The 20,097-nt window shown below is 36.3% G+C and overlaps 1 protein-coding gene across 1 annotated transcript in view; it reads right to left on the bottom strand.

Annotated features, from left to right (window-relative positions):
• LOC112048616 (limbic system-associated membrane protein-like) overlaps positions 1-19,486 on the bottom strand; it is a 193,835-nt gene extending 174,349 nt beyond the window's left edge. Inside the window, exons 1-3 of the mRNA XM_052886364.1 lie at positions 19,311-19,486; positions 16,392-16,620; positions 5,779-5,909 (exon numbers count right to left, since the gene is read on the bottom strand). Coding sequence (XP_052742324.1) covers positions 5,779-5,909; positions 16,392-16,464 — 204 coding nt within the window. The 5' untranslated portion in view covers positions 16,465-16,620; positions 19,311-19,486. The remainder of the gene's footprint in view (positions 1-5,778; positions 5,910-16,391; positions 16,621-19,310) is intronic.
• Between the last annotated feature and the right edge of the window lie 611 nt (positions 19,487-20,097).

Here is a 20,097-nt window from a genome sequence, read left to right as displayed (position 1 = left end):
CACTTCTACTCTTTTATTAAATGAAGTAAAAGTAATTAATATAGGTCTAGTTTTGCCTCCCATTTGTTTTTTACCTAGTCTATAACATTTATTTATTTCAAATGTCTCTATACTGACACCCAAGTTTCTCAAAACCTCTTTTATGAGGATAAACAATTCCTCGTAGTTGTTCTCCGTTTCCTGAATGCCATGTAATATTATATTATTTTTCTTACCCGAGTTTTCTAGATATTTTATCTTTTTGTTTAGTATTTCTACTTCAGATCTGAGATATTTATTTTCATCCAATAAAGGTTGAATTTTATTCTCTAAGGTAAGCATTAAAGTGTCGGTTACATTCTGTGTAATTATAGTTGTGTGTTTCTCTAATTCAATTTTCATCATTTGAAATAATTTTAACATATCCTCCGAGATACCACTGACATCCATAGTGCAGAGACAAAATGTTGTAGTATAAGTGAAATGGAACGTACTTTTTTACGTCCGTAAAGTTGGCACTACCGTATTTAAGGTTGTCTGTGGATATTGAAATGTCAGTTGTCACTGTCAGACGTTTTTAAGTGCTAACGTCAAAATTGTTGACAACGAATATCGAAATTTTCTAACCTCAAGTTTTGGTGAAGTTTGTGATGTTGTTTTCCAGGGTTAAATTTCTATTTTCACACGCTTTTCCGATCAATTTCAAATATTCGGCCTGTATGTTGTGATTTTATGCCACTTTCAGTAGTGAGTTGATGTTTTATCACTAGATTTCTTAATTAAAAACTGGGAGCACTGTTTACGCACTGTTACTGTTTTGACAACCGGAACCGGACTATTATAACTTAGTAGTATCTTATTTGCTTTAAATTTAATTAAATTTAAATTATTTTAAAGAAGCTGAAGATTAAATCAGCTAAATCCGCGTCACTCTCGAAACTTTGGTACACCAAGTTATGCAAGTTGCAAAAAACATGGCGCGACATCATCAAAAAACATGCTTGTGTTAGGAGTCACGACCCTTAGAAATGAGGAACAAGACGCAAGGAGGAGGAATTTCATCAAATTTCATAACTTCTGGATCTTTTTTTTTATTTTTTTATTCTTTACAAGTTAGCCCTTGACTACAATCTCACCTGATGGTAAGTGATGATGCAGTCCACAACCCTTTCGGTTTCTACACGGCATCGTACCGAAACGCTAAATCGCTTGGTGGTACGTCTATGCCGGTAGGATGGTAACTAGCCACGGTTGAAGCCTCCCACCAGTCAAACCTTCCACAAGCCTCCCACAAGCTTCGTTCATGGCGCCATCGCCATGAACGAAGCTTGTGTTAGAGCTCACGACCCTCAATAATGAAGAATAAGACGATAATCTATTAATCCGATTTTGAAAATTTCTTTTACCCTAGAAAGCTACGTTATTCATAAGTGTCATTGGCTATACATTATCCCCGTATTTTCAGGGAAATAGTTACTACGCGGGTGAAACTGCGGGGCGGCAGCTAGTAAAGCATAAATTTACGTAGCGATAAAATAATTATTTTATTCCGTAACGTAATAGTCTGAAACGAACTCATTATAGGTACAACCAATAATTTTATGTGAAAGTTCTGTCCCAAAAATGGCAGTTTTATCATCCGTTGGAAATAGAGTTTTCATGTAAATGGAAATGAAAATGTTTTAAGCGTGATCGCAGTTGTTGTTGAGAGGTATTGTTCATGAAAAATACGGATTGTTCAAATAATATTATAATATTTTATTCTACCTACGTACAGGAGCTTAACGGAGCGTGTGAACTGATTTACAGGGTGCGCAATGATTTTTAATTTAATCATTTTTGAAATTTCAATTATGAAACGGTTGTATAAGTGCTTGTTCACACTGACACGCGGGCGCGGTGGCGAACGCGAGTTAATATTTATATCATACACACAGAAAACTTTTCTTTTTTTTTCTCTCTATTGTAAAGTACCAATTTGGTACTTCATAAAATTACGATCTAGCCTACTTATGTTGACTAATTAGTAATTTAACTTTAACCTAAACTTATAATATATTGATATTGTACTAAGATAATGTCCAATAACTTAATCTTAGTCTTTCACTAACTATTACGTTTTTAAGTCACTTTGTTCACGTGATCTTCCATGTAGCACTTAACACTACACTATCACTAGTCACTAAACACTAACTCAAATGGTTTGGTCCATTTAAGTCTTCTCACAGAAAAATAATATGCAATTAATGTTCACAAACAGCATGCCTGTGCAGCGAAAGTAGTTCGTAAACTAGCGAATGTCGCTTGCATTTTGGGTAAAACAAAGTTATGATGTTGTTTGAGTGTGTTCAAGTCGATCTAGCGGCGGAACTCAAGGTTATCGTGAAATCATATAAGGTCAATTAGTTGGTACTTGTCGGTAAATATGATAGACGGCACGTTTTCTCACAAAAGAGATTTTTTTCTCATCATACTACTCTTATTTTTAATAATTTAATGTACACTAAATAATTTTTTTTGTCATCTACCAATTCAGATATACTTTTTCGATTAAAAGTAAAAATATCCATTGTTTTCACCCTGGCAATACGTCACACGCGCGCGAACTCCTGGCGGCCAATGTGAACATGAGCTCAACTAGTCCACCGCGCCCGCTACCGCGCCCGCGCCCGCATGTTACGTGAACAAGCACTTATTTTATTACTTTATTTTATTTAAACTTGTGCCACATAATAAATAATAATGTAAACGTAATTGTTCCTACACTATTTTCATGAAGCTATACGCTTTGGATAGTATATGCGTTGTGTATTGTTAAAAAAACAGCATTACAGTTCGCTGCGATTTATAATGTATGTTTTTTTTTCGCACGTTTAACTTTCAAATACGTAGAAGATAAGCGTTTATATATTCGTATTTTTTTGTTTTTTAAAATGTTTTAAAATGAAATTTTTAATAACCAGTTTGCTAAACGGAAATTTGTCAAAAACGTTGGCATACGCTTTAAAAATGAGAAATTAGGTTAGTTCCCCCAAAGCGACCGTTTATAGCAAGTTTACAGTGCCCAAACAGCTCTGTTTGCCTAACTAGAATATTCGGGGAGCTTTTAAAACTGCCATTTACATGAAATCTCTATTTATTCGGGTACCTGCGTAACTTTTTGACATCATTTCTAAATAAACTATTAAATAACTTTAAAATAAAAATAAATATTCTAAAAATTAATCAATTTATAGTGGAGTTATAGCTTCATACATGCATTAAAGTACTGCATACCCTAAGAGTTGTGCTTATTAAATACAGATTTTTTAAGTTTGCTTAATTTTATTACTAGTGCATACCCTTATCGACCGACAACTTTATGCACGCCACTGAGTTATAGGTGTTAGTAGTAGATCTCTATGTATGTATACTATCTCCTTCGCGTTTTCACTTTTCGTGAATTAAAAAATTGCAACCCAATTCAACGGAAATATTCTCAGCTAAACATTTCTTTGATCGCGCATTTAACTGACTATAACCCCATAATAATCTACATGGATTGATATTTTCTTAATTGGTCCAGGTCTGGTTGGTGGGAGGCTTCGGCCATGGCTAGTTACCATCTAGCTACTAGCAAAGACGTACCGCCAAGCGATTTAGCGTTCCGGTACGATTTAGTGTAGAAACCGAAAGGGGTGTGAATTTTCATCCTCCTCATAACAAGTTAGCCCGCTTCCATCTTAGACTGCAACATCACTTGCCATCAAATGAGATTGTAGTCAAGAGCTAACTTGTAAAGTGTAATAAAAATTTTAATAAAAAAATACAACCGACTTCAAAACCTAAAAACGTACCCACTAAACTAAAAAGCGAAAAATAACATCATAATATGTTCTACCTGCTGATCAGTATGAAGGCGGTGCTAAGCCGGTGATGTATTAATTCAAGTCATGTGTGAGCCATGTGATGTGGTCCTGTCAGAAATGGCTTAAATGAAGACAACACCGGCTAAGCACCGCCTTCATACTGATCAGCAGGTAGAACATATTATGATGTTATTTTTCGCTTTTTAGTTTAGTGGGTATATTTTAGGTTTTGAAGTCGGTTGTATTTTTTTATTAAATTTTTTATTATTTTTCCATTTTTAGTGTAAAATTTCATCTCAAACGAATACATCAGACCCCTAATGACAGTCACAACCCATCTTGGTACAAAATTCTCAGCAATACAAATGAATCAAGCCCAAATACAAGGTAGCTACCGTAAACCGTTAAGGGGTTCCCTTAATTGACCTTGGTCTCAATCATCAGACCCCTAATAACAGACACAACTCATCTAGGTAAAAGTTCTGAGCAATACGAATTAATCAAGGCCAAACACACGGTAGTTACTGTAAACTGTTAAGGAGTTCCCAAAATTGTCCTTGGTCTTCATCACCAAACCCCTAAATGACAGTCACAACCTATCTATGTGGAAAGTTCTCATTAATACAAATTAATCAAGCCCAAACACAAGGTAACTGCTGTAAATCGCCGAGAAGATCCCTCTTCTGTTTTATGGCTCCTTCATCAGATCGATTTTAAACCTTCATGAAATTGTAGTGCTTAAAAATACTAAATGGAGAAATTTACGAACACACTAGACACCCATATAATTTTTGAAAGTTCCCCTCAATTTCTCCAGAATTCCATCATCAGATCTTGACATGGTGGCAATGGGAACAAATGGGGGCTATAACATTTCAAACAAAAAAAGAATTTTTGAAATCGGTCCAGGCGTCTTTGAGTAATCGGTGTACATACATAAAAAAAAAAATACCGACCGAATTGAGAACCTCCTCCTTTTTGAAGTCGGTTAAAAATAAAATCACGTTTCTGTGTATTCATGGCGCATAGGAACGTAAGCCCCGCGAATAGAGCTTTTACTGTGAATGAATTTGAAGAGTGAAAATGACATAATCTTTAAACAACTGACGATTTTAATAACCAATACCAAGAATTGACGCGCTCTCCGAGGCACGGGGCTGACCCACCACTATTGTTTTTGTCGGTAAGATGCAACGATCATATCAAAATCACCGCAAAATGTTCCAAATTTAGCTACTTCACTGAGTGAGTAGATTATATAGTTTTAACATTTCCCGAACTCGACATTGTAGATAATACTAATGATTTTAAACTTATTTCGTGGTTGTTCATTATGAATGTTATTTAAACGGGTACAGTCCCGTCGTGACCACGATCCATGCAACTGGGTCGAAATATCGACAATAAAAATCTCGTCGTTTTATCGTGGTATTGTAGATAATACTCGTATTTAGGTATTATTTGTTCTAATAACTTTGTAGGCATCTAAATGAAGTTTAGACAGTAATTATAATCTGGCAAGTTCGTTGAAGAGCCGTGATAGCCTCGGAGGAGGGTGTGGGTTCGAATCCGGTCCGGGGCATGCACCTCCAACTTTTTCTTTAGAAAGTTAGAATTAAGAAAATTCTCTACGTGTGTGAAGTGTGCCAATCCGCATTGGGCCAGTGTGGTGGACTGTTGGCCTAACCCCTCTCATTCTGAGAGGAGACTCGAGTTCAGCAGTGAGCCGAATATGGGTTGATGACGACGAAGTTCGTTGATGACACTCCCATGATATGCGGGCGACGGGGGGACAGACTGCGCGGGTGTTAAATCGTGCGTGCGGGGAAGTGAGGTGCATCATTTGTGGGTTTTCCACGCTCTATAGTGACATATCTAATAGTAAAAAGTCTTAAGAGAAGAATGTTAAGAATTTGTTAGAGAGAGAGAAACTTAATTTGTAATCACTTACTTTATGTTTTCCCAGATTTGTGACAGCACAACCCAGCACCGCTTCTCTGCCCAGAAAGAAAGTGTGGTTGCCGATCGGCCTCTCAAACGCTGGTTCCTCTGGGGAGATTTTCTTTGTAGTCGGTTGAGAATCTGAAATGACATTTTTACATTATATTATCTGTCAGACTGAATCGTTGCTCCAGTGATTAGGAATGGGAAAAGTCTGGATATTTGATACTCTCCTAATTTAAAGAGAAGAAGGCTTCAGTCCTATGCATTATCATTAACATATGATAGTAACCTTTTAAAGCCGTACGTATCGGACGCATAGAATAACGGAGTTTAGTGTACTTTGTATAGAAATTCATACATGTACATCCACTGACCCGCATCGTACGCATCGCATCAAACTGATTTTGTTTAGCGGAAAATTAAATATACGTTTAATGCAATGCGTCCGATACGTACGATGCGGTTCTGTGGACACCTACCATTAGGCAGCACAATAAATATTAATTATATTTGTAATCAAAGATGTAGCAACTGCATAGTTTGTCCGGTGGATATAGCCTATATGTGTTAAAGCCTGTCTGGGGTTCGAATCCTGGGTGAGATTTTCTTTCTTCCAAGATTTGTTTTTGCCTGGCGTTGGGACGATGGAGGTGTAAAACCACCGTGCTTCGAAGAGCACCTTAAGGGTCTTACTCATTAACACTTCAGGGCGATGCCTAATGCCATATTTATGTTGACTCACGACGTCGCCGAACAGGAGTAGGACGCACGCACTTAATAAAATCACAAAAAACAAATTAACTCTATCTGTCGTCCGCTGAATCGTCGTCTGCAACCTACGCAACGCTCCAATTTGGCATGACATTTAAATTTAATGAAAATTGAAAACACAACGTTGAAACTGTAATGTCATAACGCAAAGTACTAATGGAGCATTGCTCTAACTGGCCGTCACAAAATAAATTTACCACCTCAAGCCTGCCAACTCGCATTGGAGAAGCGTGGTTTTTTTCAAATTCTTTACAAGCTAGTCCTCGGGAACTCTTTTGGCCTTCCTTAAGTTTCTACACAACATCATACTGGAACGCTAAATCGCTTGGCGGTACGTCTTTGCCGGTAAGGTGGTAACTAGTCACGGCCGAAGCCTCCCACCAGCCACCTTAGTGATAGGGTTTAAGCTCTAAAGGGCCGTTAAACTAAGATGATAATGATAATGATGAAGCTGTACCTCAACGCTGTTTTTCAAAATAATATTATTACCCTGGACCTCAGAGCCCTGATCCGTGCCGGCAGTAGTTTCAAAGCACTCTAATTTGCATAGATGATGTAGCTCCACCGTAAAGGCTTTCTTGGAAATTAATATTTTACATTTAATTTAGCGAGAAACCTGAACTTATTTACAAGTGAAATGAGATCATTATCGCTGTCTTGGTATAATGAATAATGTTATAATTTTATTCAAGTAGGAGATGGATACAGGTTAATAGTCAATTATTCTGACTGCTATAACGAATGGCCAAATATTGTATGTCATAAAAACTTGAGAAAAATCAACTGACTTCAATTGTTCAAAAACACAAAAATGTACGTACTTTCACAAAACGAATTCAAGCCAAAGTTTGAATGGAATATTTTACAATATTATTATAAAATAATTCACCAGAACAATTCCCATTCCTGTAAATAAAATACACCTTACTTGCTGACCAGCCACGAAAGCGTAACGAATAAAGAAAGAAAATCACTTTCGCAATTATAATTTTTTAACGGTTAAATATCGTAGGATATAATACAATAGTTGTGGCAAAATTAACCTTTGACTTAAAGACGATATTAAGCTACTTAAGTAGAAAAAGCGCAAATATTTAAAATCCATCTTTTACGCAGCCCAAGTTACCGGCGTTCGCTAGTTTGCTGTATAAATATTGGCTTTATTCGCGCTTCTCGGGGGAAATGTATGAGCAAATAATTTCGCGCCATTGGGTATATTTTCTATGTTTTTAACTCTGAGAAATTTCCCTTCGCAATTTTTACTTTACTAAATTACTAACGGTTATTAGATTAAATGTTTGCGTGGGGTCTATCTGAGTGGGCGCGATGAAATAGTTTATGTTTGTTGTCAATGAAATTCATCATCATTATTATCAATCCATATTCGGGTCAATGCTGAGCTCGAGTCTCCTCTCACAATGAGAGGGGTTAGGCTAATAGTCCACCACGCTGGCCCATTCTGGGCCACCAATCTGCGTATTGGCAGACTTCACACACGCAGAGAATTATGAAAAGGCTCAGATATGCAGGTTTCCTTACGATGTTTCCTTATGACGGTTAAATATCAAGTAGGTCCCAGGACTTGTGACCTTGAGTGTTGGTTTAAGGGATCTCTTTAGAATGCAAAAACACCTCACCTCCGACATGTTCAATCAATCAATCAATTTATTTATTTGCAGATACATGCATTATATATACAGGTCGGTAGATGTAGATGGTAAATGTATCTTACCAATTTGGCAAGATACATTTACCATTTTACCATCCCATGCCCACGCTAAACAATTTATGATCAATAATTACACCATAATTACTACACAAAACATTATTAATAATTACAATACAAAAAAATATTGCACATAATCACTAACGCGACTGGCAGCGTGACGGTGTCCACGCTAACAAAGATCTGAATTCAAGTCATCAAATACCCTCTTAGTTATACCATCACTATTTTAACAACTTCGTACAAATACCTAATTTTTATAATAACAAATAATTAATGTTATTAACCTCCCAATCGCGAAGATCTCATAACAGTATGGTAAATATTTGTAGGCTTGTCTATAAACTATATAATTCGGACTTCAAGGAGTAACAGATGGTAACTTTCCTAATGCTCCTGATACCAAGATAATAATGAAGCAATTTCCGCACAAGTTACATAAATAGCCGGCCTTTAACGGAACTTTGACTTTTAAACTCACTGGCTGAAATAACAAAAGGAGACGGTACAAAGTTATACGGGCACTTTAAATATAACGATTTCAAACCTTAGTGCTGAGATGATAAAGTTTGAAATTGAATGCACTGAGACTATATTGTGTAAGTGTATTTAGTCGAAAGGTTTCTGTGATACCACTTTGAAGGATATGTTTTGTGAATTTTTAAATTTTATTATTTTATTTAAACTAGCAGTCCTCTATTTCAGTTTAGTTTGTTTAATTTTTTATTAAAAAACCGTTGATTTTTTAATAAAACAACACGAGTGTTTTTTTTATTCTCTACAAGTAAGCCCTTGTCTACAATCTCACCTGATGGTAAGTGATGATTCAATCTAAGATGAAAGCGGGCTAACTTGTTAGGAGTACGATGAAATCCACACTCCTTTCGATTTCTACACGACATCGTACCGGAACGTTAAATTGCTTGGCGGTACGTCTTTGTCGGTAGGGTGGTAGCTAGTCACGGCCGAAGCCTCCCACAAGCCAGACCTGGACTAATTAAGAAAACCTCAATCGGCCCAGCCGGGGATCGAACCCGGGACCTCCGTCTTGTAAATCCACCGCGCATACCACTGCGCCACGGAGGTCATCAAAACCACAAGGCTTCCACTAGTAGTGAATATATTGAGTTAATACGCTCAAAGTATCCGAACGTTAAATGCATTTTCGGACGTAGCGTTTCCATTTAGGATATTGATCCGTATTCCGTAGTCCACGGCTTGGAGGGCATTAGCATTCGGTGACAGGTGCGAGCGGCCCTGTGTGACATTGCTCCTCGCGAGAATACGTGACTCGACGGAAAAAGGTTTTATACCTTTGTAATCGTGAAAGTTAAACAGTAGCTGCAATAAACTTGCATTAATACGCTACAAGTATCCGAACAAAAACAATTACTTTCTAATATTGCATTTTTACGATAAAAGTATCTGATTATAATTTAATTTTAAATGAAAAACATCACTGTTTTGAGATAATTTAGTATTTTGGGACATGTACGAATCGAAGCCGTGTGACATTGCTCCTCGCGAGAACACGTGACTCGACGGAAAAAGGTTTTATATATTTGTAATCATGAAAGTTAAACAGTAGCTGCAATAAACTTGCAATTATACGGTACAAGTATCCGAACAAAAACAACTACGTTCTAATACTGCGTTGGTACGATAGAAGTATCCGATTATAATTTAACTAGCTGACGCATCCGTGTGGTTCTTGTTCCCGTAATAGTACGGGGATAACATATAATGTTATCCCCGTACTATTACGGGAACAAGAAGGCTATAGAAGGCTATAGGCTATAGCCTATAGCCTTCCTCTTCACTTTGGAAGTGTAAAAACACAAGCCACTACATGAATAAAGAGAAATGTGTTACGATACGATGTGATATTGCAGTCAATGGCTAAATTGTAAATAATAATAAAAACGAGTTTTTGTATTGGTAAAACAATTTCAAAATCAATTTAGCAGATCCAGAGATTATATCCCCACATCACCACAAACTTTACTTCTTTATAATACTAATATAGACTAATATAGATGACGAAAGGTTGGCTCATTTAAATTATATTAGATTTATAAAAGAATAAAATATAAAAGGAACTCCGATTATAGGCGCAGCGATTGTATAAAGCGCCAGGAAATAAATGGGGAACTGTCGCGTGGATTGATTTGCAGCTGACACCAGCGCTTATATCTCACACTCGGATCAATAGTTTTCAGGTCAAGCCAAAGGCTTTTTAACCAACTTTCAAAAAGGCGAATGTTCAACTTTACGAAACTTTTTTAATCCTATCCTATTCTACTAATATTATAAACGCAAAAGTTTGTATGGATATTTGGATGAATGCCGCAACTACTGGACCGATCTGGCAAAAATTTGAAATGGAAATAGATTTCGTCGAATTAGGCCGTCAATATATATTTTGACTAGCAAATCAAACAAATACATTCACGTAACTTGGTGACGTGGTTATGTTTGTAGATATGTTAAACACGACTGTGAGGTAGAAATAAAATAAGCGGGAATCATCTATTCCTCAATAAAAAGGATTCAGATTGCTTAGTGGGAGTTTTCAATACTTTCATACTGTTACTATCGCGTTAACGTAAACGCGAATTTGTAAGGAATTGAAACAGTTGTGCAGTAGTGCCACTAGATGGCGCCGTTTTAATTCCTTACAAATTCGCGTTTACGTTAACGCGATCGTCACAGTATGAAACTGCCACTAGGCTCTTAGTTCAAACTTAACTTATAAGTTGGTTAACTTAGTTCAAACTTAACTTATATGTTGGTGCTATTAGGGAGATTAGGGGATGCAAACCTAGTGGTAAAAAGTTACCTGCACCTGTCACTGACACTATCTGCTAATGCGAGTTGCAAACGTGTTTCGGGACACTTTACGACTTTAGAATCGATAGTTTTACAACAAGCGATAAATCTATTTCAATTTTGTGTCACATTGCTGTACAGGACTCATAAAGAAATATTACTAAACTAGCGAATGCCCGAAATTTATTTATTCCGAAAATATATACTTTAGATTAACTTTTGGTAAAGAATATAACCCCAGAGTTATGGGAAATAAAGCATACTCCCCAGCACCCTGTATAAATTGAGAGTATGTTAATAGTAAACAAGTATGATTATTCTTATAAACATCTCCATACATAATCCAAACTCCATACATAATGAAACTCAAGAATGACGTCGTCGCTTAGTGAAATCGTTAGATTTGTTTGTACCGTTCAAACAAAAACATCATATAATGAAAAATTACATTTATATATACATTGAATGTAAGAATGTTATGAAAAAATTTATGATTTTTCATCCAATTACGTTAACATGTTCGATGCGGCACTGATTTTTCTGTACTTTCCTCTGGTGCATTACGAAGTTTTTTGACCTCATACAAAAATTTATGTGGCGTGGTACGATGTCCATCGCCCTTGCAACTCTTGAAGAGGCTAGACTCACGAGGTCAATTGACCTCGTACCGCAGCGAACGTGTTAAAAGATTTTTAACTAATTTTGAAAATTCATGATTTTCCCGCTTAATTTTCAGTGATAATTTGATATTTTATAAACTACAAATTACACTACTTTCATATTTTTATAACCCAGGTCGTATGAAAACGTACCAGTCGCCAGAAGCAAAGCAGATAACAAAAACAAGTATAAGCTTTAATTTACCCAACATCGAAAATTAAACACCAGCTGAAGGGGAGGCGAGAAAATTACAGCAGCCTTCGCTACATTGATTTTCTCAGCTTTCAATGGAATGAGGAAGGTACGACAGTCTTACCTACTTATTAAGTAAATTATTCCCAGCAGTGAATAAACGGGGAGCATCTGGATATGAAACTGATATTGGTTTTATTATTGACAGCCGTGGCGCAGTGGTATGCGCGGTGGATTTACAAGACGGAGGTCCTGGATTCTATCCCTGGCTAATTGAAGTTTTCTAAATTGGTCTAATCGTTAAAATATTAGTTATTTATTAATTTAATTTTAGTCTTTAGTCTTTTCTTTCATGTATTTTTCTATTTATTTTTTTTCGAAATTTGCTTACAATAATTTAATATATAAAATTCTCGTGTCACAGTTTTCGTTGCCATACTCCTCCGAAACGGCTTGACCGATTTTGATGAAATTTTTTGTGCAGTTTCAGTAGGTCTGAGAATCAGCCAACATCTATTTTTCAAACCCCTAAATTTTAGGGTAGGGTAGTGGTAGGGTAGGGGTATGGTATAGGGATAGGGTAGGGGTAGGGTAGGGGTAGGATAGGGGTAGGGTAGGGGTAGGGTAGGGGTTGGGGCAGGAGTAGGGTAGTGTAAGGTAGGGATAGGGAAGAAGTGCAAATAAATAAATTAATAAGTCAAAGCGAAGCTTGAGCGAGTCCGCTAGTTTTATATAAAATATTAAGATACGTAGTAGTCTGCTGTATAGTATATTTTTTATTTATATACTATTATGATATGATTATGTTGTTTGTAAGCCCTCAATTAAATAAAATAAAAATAGTTATGTACTAAGCTGTAGAAGTAGTAATCTAAAAGAAAACCAAACCCACGTAGAGTACTTGTAAAGAAATTAGGCAAATCACCCAATTGATTTTTCGAACACTTTAGCACTCGGGTGCCGGCAATATCTTCTCAGAAGTGAACATTATATCAACCATCTGGCGGTATAAGTATGCAATTTGATACAGGTCACTGGCTTCAGGGCCGTGGGAAGGAAATATCACTTACGTGGGTACAAGTTATTTAATAAGTGGCCTTTGTTACAGCAATATCTTTGGTTTTATACCAATAGTTCATAGAACTAGTAGTACCGCGTCGGCTCAGTGGTTATTCTATGATGTCCTAGGTGTAAGTCTTAGGTCAAGCGAGATACATTTAGTTTTTAATTACTCTAACAGTTTCTTAATAGCAGCCCAATCCTTTATTTTTGTTTTACACCACCTGCCGATGTCCTTATGTTTTCCTAAACAGAAGATAGGCAATCTTCTGTTTAGGAAAACATAGGGATCGCTATTTAGCGATAAGGCCGCTTTTGTATTCTAAGGGCCTAGTGGCAGTTTGATACTGTGACGGTCGCGTTGACGTAAACGCAAATCTGAGGGATTGAAACAGCGCCATCTAGTGGCACTACTGCACAACTGTTTCAATTCTATTAATTTTCGCGTTTACGTTAACGCGATAGTAACAGTAAGAAAATATTGAAAACTCACAGTAGGCACTCTGATCTCTTCAATAATTTTGTTTTATTTCTCTTGTTTTTGTGATTGTGGTGTGCAAATAAAGAATAAATAATACTAATAATCCTATGTCCTATTAATTTTATATTTGCAAAAGTTTGGCTGTTGTGTGCGTGTGTTGGAAAAGAGATAGATCTTACCCTAGGTTAACACATAGGCCACTCTCTTTACCCGAAAAATCCATGGACATCATTTATGATGAAAAACTGAATTTCAGGCGCACAAGTCTTATAGCATTCTATAACTATGACCCAATTTTTCCCTTCCTCTACAATTTATCCTAGGACTGTTTTCTAAGTGGATAAACCAACAATCACATGCTTGGAATCGAACCAATGACTTCTTGGAGTTGAGTTCTTAAACCACAGAGTTATCAAGGCTTCCAAATTGCTGGTATATAATTTTATTGCGTATCGCAAAGTGCCCTTTGATGTTTCATTGTTGACGTATTAATGACACTCTTTCCGACAAATGGGAGAAAAATGCACTTTTCTCGTGCCATTTTCACGGTATTTTCGAGGATGCATTGCAAAGGCTTGTCTATTCCGTTAACCTTTTCAGTTCTGAACCTGGTGACCTAGATCAAATCGCATCGTTATGGAGGCCAGATGTTCGATGTAATATTCATTTTCTGGAACAGATATAATTCTATCTATCTATCTATATATTTCAGTTTCAAATATGAGTTTTGTCTTTTACAGTAGAGTATGTTGTCATAGTATAAGACGTTGCACAAATTTTAATAGCAGAAGGTTTTTAACTAGGGTAGGCTTCACGTACAAATTGTACAAAATAAAACAAACATCCTCCAATACAGGTTCGGAATGAATCCTCATGGTAAGTGTAGTGTTTGTATCTACTAAATAGGTAGTGGGGGCACTACCACTACCAATGTACATGAGATTGTGTATGTAGTATTGTAGGTATTTGTTTAGTAGATACAAACACTACAGTAAGCATCATGCTAATGCATCTATAAAGTGTACGCCACATTAGCAAGAAGTGGGTGCAAGAGGATTATCAGCAAAATTTCTTTACAACTTGCTAGACTTGCTTCCTTGGTCTCACTAGAACTGTAGCAACTTCTATATTAGAACAGGTACCCAAAGCTGCTTTAGTAGGTTTTTACTTATTTGACTGGGCAACGAGAACACGAGCAAAGAAGGGGAGTTTTAGTCGACAGTCAAGAATTTTCTTTACCCTACACCCTTATGAGCCGTGATAGCCCAGTGGATAAGACGTCTGCCTTAAATTTGGAGGGCGTAGGTTTGAACCTCGTCCGGGCTTGCACCTCCAAGAAGGTTTTTCGACATTTTACTGGAATGCTAAATGGCTTGGCAGTACGTCCTAATGTGGTAATTAAGCGCGGCTAATGCGTACCAGACCTGAGCCAATTTAGAAACCATAAAATCCAAAATCAACCCGAGCTAACCATCAATTTCTGGTATTATCTGGTGAAAATCACAGCGCTAACAACTGCGCCAGACTTATCTGGCCAATTACTAATAACCGTAGATGGAAGTCAAAATTATGTATATTTTTACATTAAATTTTACAAATGGAAGACACGTAATTTCTTGTCGCAATATAGCGGATGTCTTACAACGTCTTATTATTGTTGTAACCAAATGTAAACCGGGTCACTTAGAAGACTTATAAGCACCGTCCTAAATACATATCGCTTGTTAACCTTAACTGCCTTCTTGGTTAGGTATTTAGAATCTATGTTTTATGAGGCTTACAACATTTCGTCAGTACCTATACCAAAAAATAAAATATATTGTTCTATTACAAGTCATTATTAACAGCCAGACCCCCTAGCCAAGTGGCGTGTCGATTCTCTTTCTACGATCGCAAACGCTTCGAAAACTAGAAAAATGTATGGGAATGACAGATCTTGATCACGTGACCTGTCGATAGCAAATGTCATTCCCATACATCTTTCTAGTTTTCGAAGCGTTAACGATCGTAGAAAGAGAAGAAAAAGGGCCAGCGTGGTGGATTATTTGCCTAAGCCCTCTCATTTTAAGAAGAGACTCGAGCTCAGCAATGAGCCGAATATGGATTGATAATGATGATGATGATTAAAAGCCTAATTTACGGTCTATTACAGGGTCAGGCCTCACCTTACAAAATATATTGAGCTTAGACCCAACATACTACTCTGATGCTGGTTGGCGAGCTTAGGGTTTTGACTCTATAACTATAATACACAGGGAAATTGTAACACCAGCAATTTTCCAACTTCAGGTAGACAATTTTTACTGAAAGTTTCATAGAAGAAAGAAAATTCGAACACAGGACCTCGTGATCCGAGCTTACCACTGAACCAACAGTCAGTATTATGCCTGTAATTTTACAGGCTATGAACAGTTGAATAAATTGATTACGATGATACTTATTTTTTTAATTCTTTACAAGTACGGTTTGAATAATATGATGATAGTTTTTTTTAATCCTTTACAAGTTAGCCCTTGACTACAATCTCACCTGATGGTAAGTGATGATGCTATCTAAGATGGAAGGAACTTGTTAGGCTGAGGATGAAAATCCACACCCCTCTCGATTTCTACACGACATCGTACCGGAATGCTAAATCGCTTGGTGGTATGCCGGTAGGGACATAACTAAGAACTAATTAAGAAAACCCCAATCTGTACAGCCGGGGATCGAACCCAGGATCTCCGTCATGTAAATCCAACGCGCATACTGCGACTGCGCCACGGAGGCTGTCAAAATACGGATTATTTGACCACTTTTTCCATATTATTTAATAAAAAATTCTACTTTACGGACTATATGCACAAACCGTGCAAAGCTATAATGGAAAGAAAAAAAAACATAATATCTATTGTTCACTCACCCTTAACAGCCATGGTCGGTAGCAAAGCCAGAGCCTGCAGCATGGACCAGAGACAAGATCTCTCGCTCCTCATTCCGCTCACATTAACTATTCACACGGCATCATCCGAAACAGTACATTTTCTGTCCACACGCACTTCAGCATTCATTAATATCACTGGTTGGTTCATTTATTTTTCTTGGGTTCATTTATTTTTAATTGGGTTCATTTATTAACACTCTACTCAGCTCTGCGAAATCATTCTAAATATTTAGTAGGAGGGTTATTTATAGTGTATTTTGGTATTTAGTTTTTGTACCTATTTATCGAAATGACACTCAAAATGATACACAAAATGAAACTTTCCAAAGATTTTAATAACTAATTATTGTATTTTGTTGCTTATTTTTAGTTTTCGTTTGAGAAAAATTTAATTATAAAATCGTATTAGGTAATAAAAATTGTGATTTTTTTTCTTGATTAGATACTAATCGATTGTCTTAAGTTTTTATAAAAAAATATTTGGATAAGGTGAAGTCAAAGTAAAAAATAATTTTAAAAATTGAGTCTTTTTGTCGGTCTTCGTTTATTGTCTTAATTATGGTACCTTTATCCAAACTTTCACACTCTACGAGTACATTGTAAAAAAACTGTTAAAACAAAGAATTACAAGTCAAAGGTTTTTTTTACTATAGATAACAAGACATATATCTTATTACAAGGATTTAATTCATTAATTTAAGGTAAAATATACAGTTTAAGAGAACAATAAATACACATTAAATCAATAAACAATAACTTAAAACAATACACTGAAGTATAAGCCGAAAGCAAAATGAAATAGTATTGCAGCGATTCATTCCAATCATTGTTTCAGATTGGATTGATTGTTCCCAATTAGTTTGTTTCTCTTCTTCCTTTTTTAACAACCGATCCAATTGTTCGATTGAAAAAGCTATCCATATAATTTGCATGTGACAAAGAGGCTTAAAGACAATCGGATTGACTTCCTTTTTAAAAGACAACAAAAGAGGAATAGATTCCATTTGACAGTTTGTTTTGCACGCAGTTGCTCAAGATCTTCAAAACTTATAGAGTCACGTCCAGTTTGATATAGGAATGTATAAATGGCCTGTAGAAGTCAAATGAATAGCGGATACCTGGTCATATATAGGCATCATCATCATCATTATTATCAACCCATATTCGGCGCATTGCTGAGTCTCCTCTCAGAATGAGAGGGGTTAGGCCAATAGTCAACCACGCTGGCCAAATGCGGATTGGCAGACTTCACACACGCAGAGAATTAAGAAAATTCTCTGGTTTCGTCACGATGTTTTTCCTTCGCCATTTGAGACACGTGATAATTCATTTCTTAAAATGCACATAACTGAAAAGTTGGAGGTGCATTCCCTGGACCAGATTTGAACCTACACCCTCCACTGGGCTATCGCGGCTCTATGTATACATAGATATACTATATGCTTATTCAAGGTAATGAACTAATGAATTCAGACACTCGAACATAGTTAGAAGAGCCAATGGACGTTGGTGTCCCAAATCAATGGCAACCTTATGGGAAGTGCAGGGTTTGTCGAACCCCAACTACTCGAAGGTGGACCGATGACATAACGCTGGATGCATGCGGCTCAAAATTATGATGTGTGGATGTCTTCACAAGAGGTGTTTATTCTGATGTGGACGCAGTCCAAAAATTAAGATGATAAAGGCATATAAAGTCAGATGTCTTTTCTTAGATCTTAAATTTAGACCTCATTTTCTTAGGTCTAAGGCGTAAAATTGGAGTGGATATTTGAACTGAAGTATTGTTTCATAAAGTGCCAGTGAACGTAAACTTTACCTTCGATTCAGAAGGCGTAAGTTCAAATCCGGTCCGCGGCATGCACCTCAAATTTTTGAGTTATGTGATTTTTTCAAACGGTAAAGGAAAACATCTTGAGGAAACCTGCATACATGAGAATTTTCTTAATTTTTTGCGTGTGTGAAGTCTGCTAATCCGCATTGGTGGACTAAGGCCCAAGCTTTTATTCTGAGAGGAGACTAGTGTTCAATAATGAGCCGAATATGGGTTGTTAATAATGATGATGATGATTGTTTTATGAACACAGCTTAGTAATAAAAGTTAGTATATGATGAAGGTAGACCTGATACCTATTTTTGTACTGACTTCAAAAAAAGGAGGTGTTTCAACTCGACGGTATAATATTTTTTAGTACTTAACCTTTTACACTTTTCATTATTGTAAAAAAAATAAATGTACTGATTCAACATGAACATTAATATTTTGCCAAATAAAATTAATTTGACTGTTATTTTCTTAAAAATATATATATAATAAATCGTGTAATATTTTTTTAGAAAACTGATGAAGCATAAAATGCACTTGTACTAATTACAAAAGACCATAATTAAAATATACCGGAATCAACAACGTCGCGAATAATAAGTTTTTATTCTGTAGCGATTTATTTGAATCATCAAATTTTGCATATGAGGTGTATTAACCACATACTATGTACAAATGCATAATAATCCATTAATTATCAATATTTTGCGCATTAAAATAACAATACTTTATAAAATGGAATTTTAAGTAAGCAACAATACATAATTTGGAGAATTTATGAATATCATTTTATCAATGAGATTTATGAATTTATGTGTTGTGTAAAAATAATAAGTCATTATTGTTCGTATCTCAAAGTTTCTGAACATAAAAGTAATACAAAAAAAATTGTTGTTTATACCTCAGAGTTCAGTAATGACTATTGTATATGTAATCGTAAATCTAACAAATAGAATCAATACTCTTCCCAATCTTCCCTCCTTTGAACAATAAATTACAAAAAGGAAACCTCTCAAACAAATGTAACAAGATGAAAACGTGAAAAAAATACATTTTCATTTCCAAGATAATACCGCATACTCTGTTTCACTATACCCAAGAATATTAACTGATAATTCAACCGTCATTCAGCACGATAGCAATCCACGCAAACCATTTCCTTTATTCACTTCAACATCGCAACAAGTCACGATTCGGTTCATTCGCGATCGTAGCAACGGCTGGTTCAGGGACGTCCGAACCGCTCGAGCTCGCGTAGCACACTGATCCCTTCGTAGCACACAGCTACGCGCGTAGCAGTCGCGGCTACGTAACACCGCATGAAAAGGTTACGTTCAAACGTTTAAACCTTGCGCCTTTTGCATGAATAGGAGGTACGAATGTGTTTGTTTCCTTTTCCCGGTGTTCTATTTTTGAAAACAAAGAGTGTTTGGATTCCCTTACGTAAAGGCTATTTGTATTTTTTTTAATATGCCGCAGGGGAGACGAGTTGTGTTATAAGACACTGCTCAGGCTTTCATCCGCTTTGTCGACACTTGAATAATTTAAGACACTTCTCAAATGTTGCGTTGTATTTCTTTTACGCTGAAATACGGTACATAATGACGGAAAAATTCTTGTCTATTCTTGGAGTGAATGACAATACACACATCGCTATCTAGCCACAAAAGCGTAGCTTGTATTGTGGGTAGTAAGATCGCTGATGATTATTATCTGCGCTACAGACGTTCAGTTTGAAATGTAATTTTATCTAATGGAAATCTCAAATAAGAAAAAACTCTACAGTTCAAAATTACGAACAATACTAACGTTATAACAATAACAGTTCGACTGCACAGTTGAAACTGCACGTCTATTAAA

The sequence above is a fragment of the Bicyclus anynana genome, chromosome 17 (genome assembly GCF_947172395.1).
Source record: "Bicyclus anynana chromosome 17, ilBicAnyn1.1, whole genome shotgun sequence".
Lineage (NCBI taxonomy): Eukaryota > Metazoa > Arthropoda > Insecta > Lepidoptera > Nymphalidae > Bicyclus > Bicyclus anynana.
Note: the sequence above shows the minus strand (reverse complement) of the source record. Positions and strands in the feature narration are given on the sequence as shown.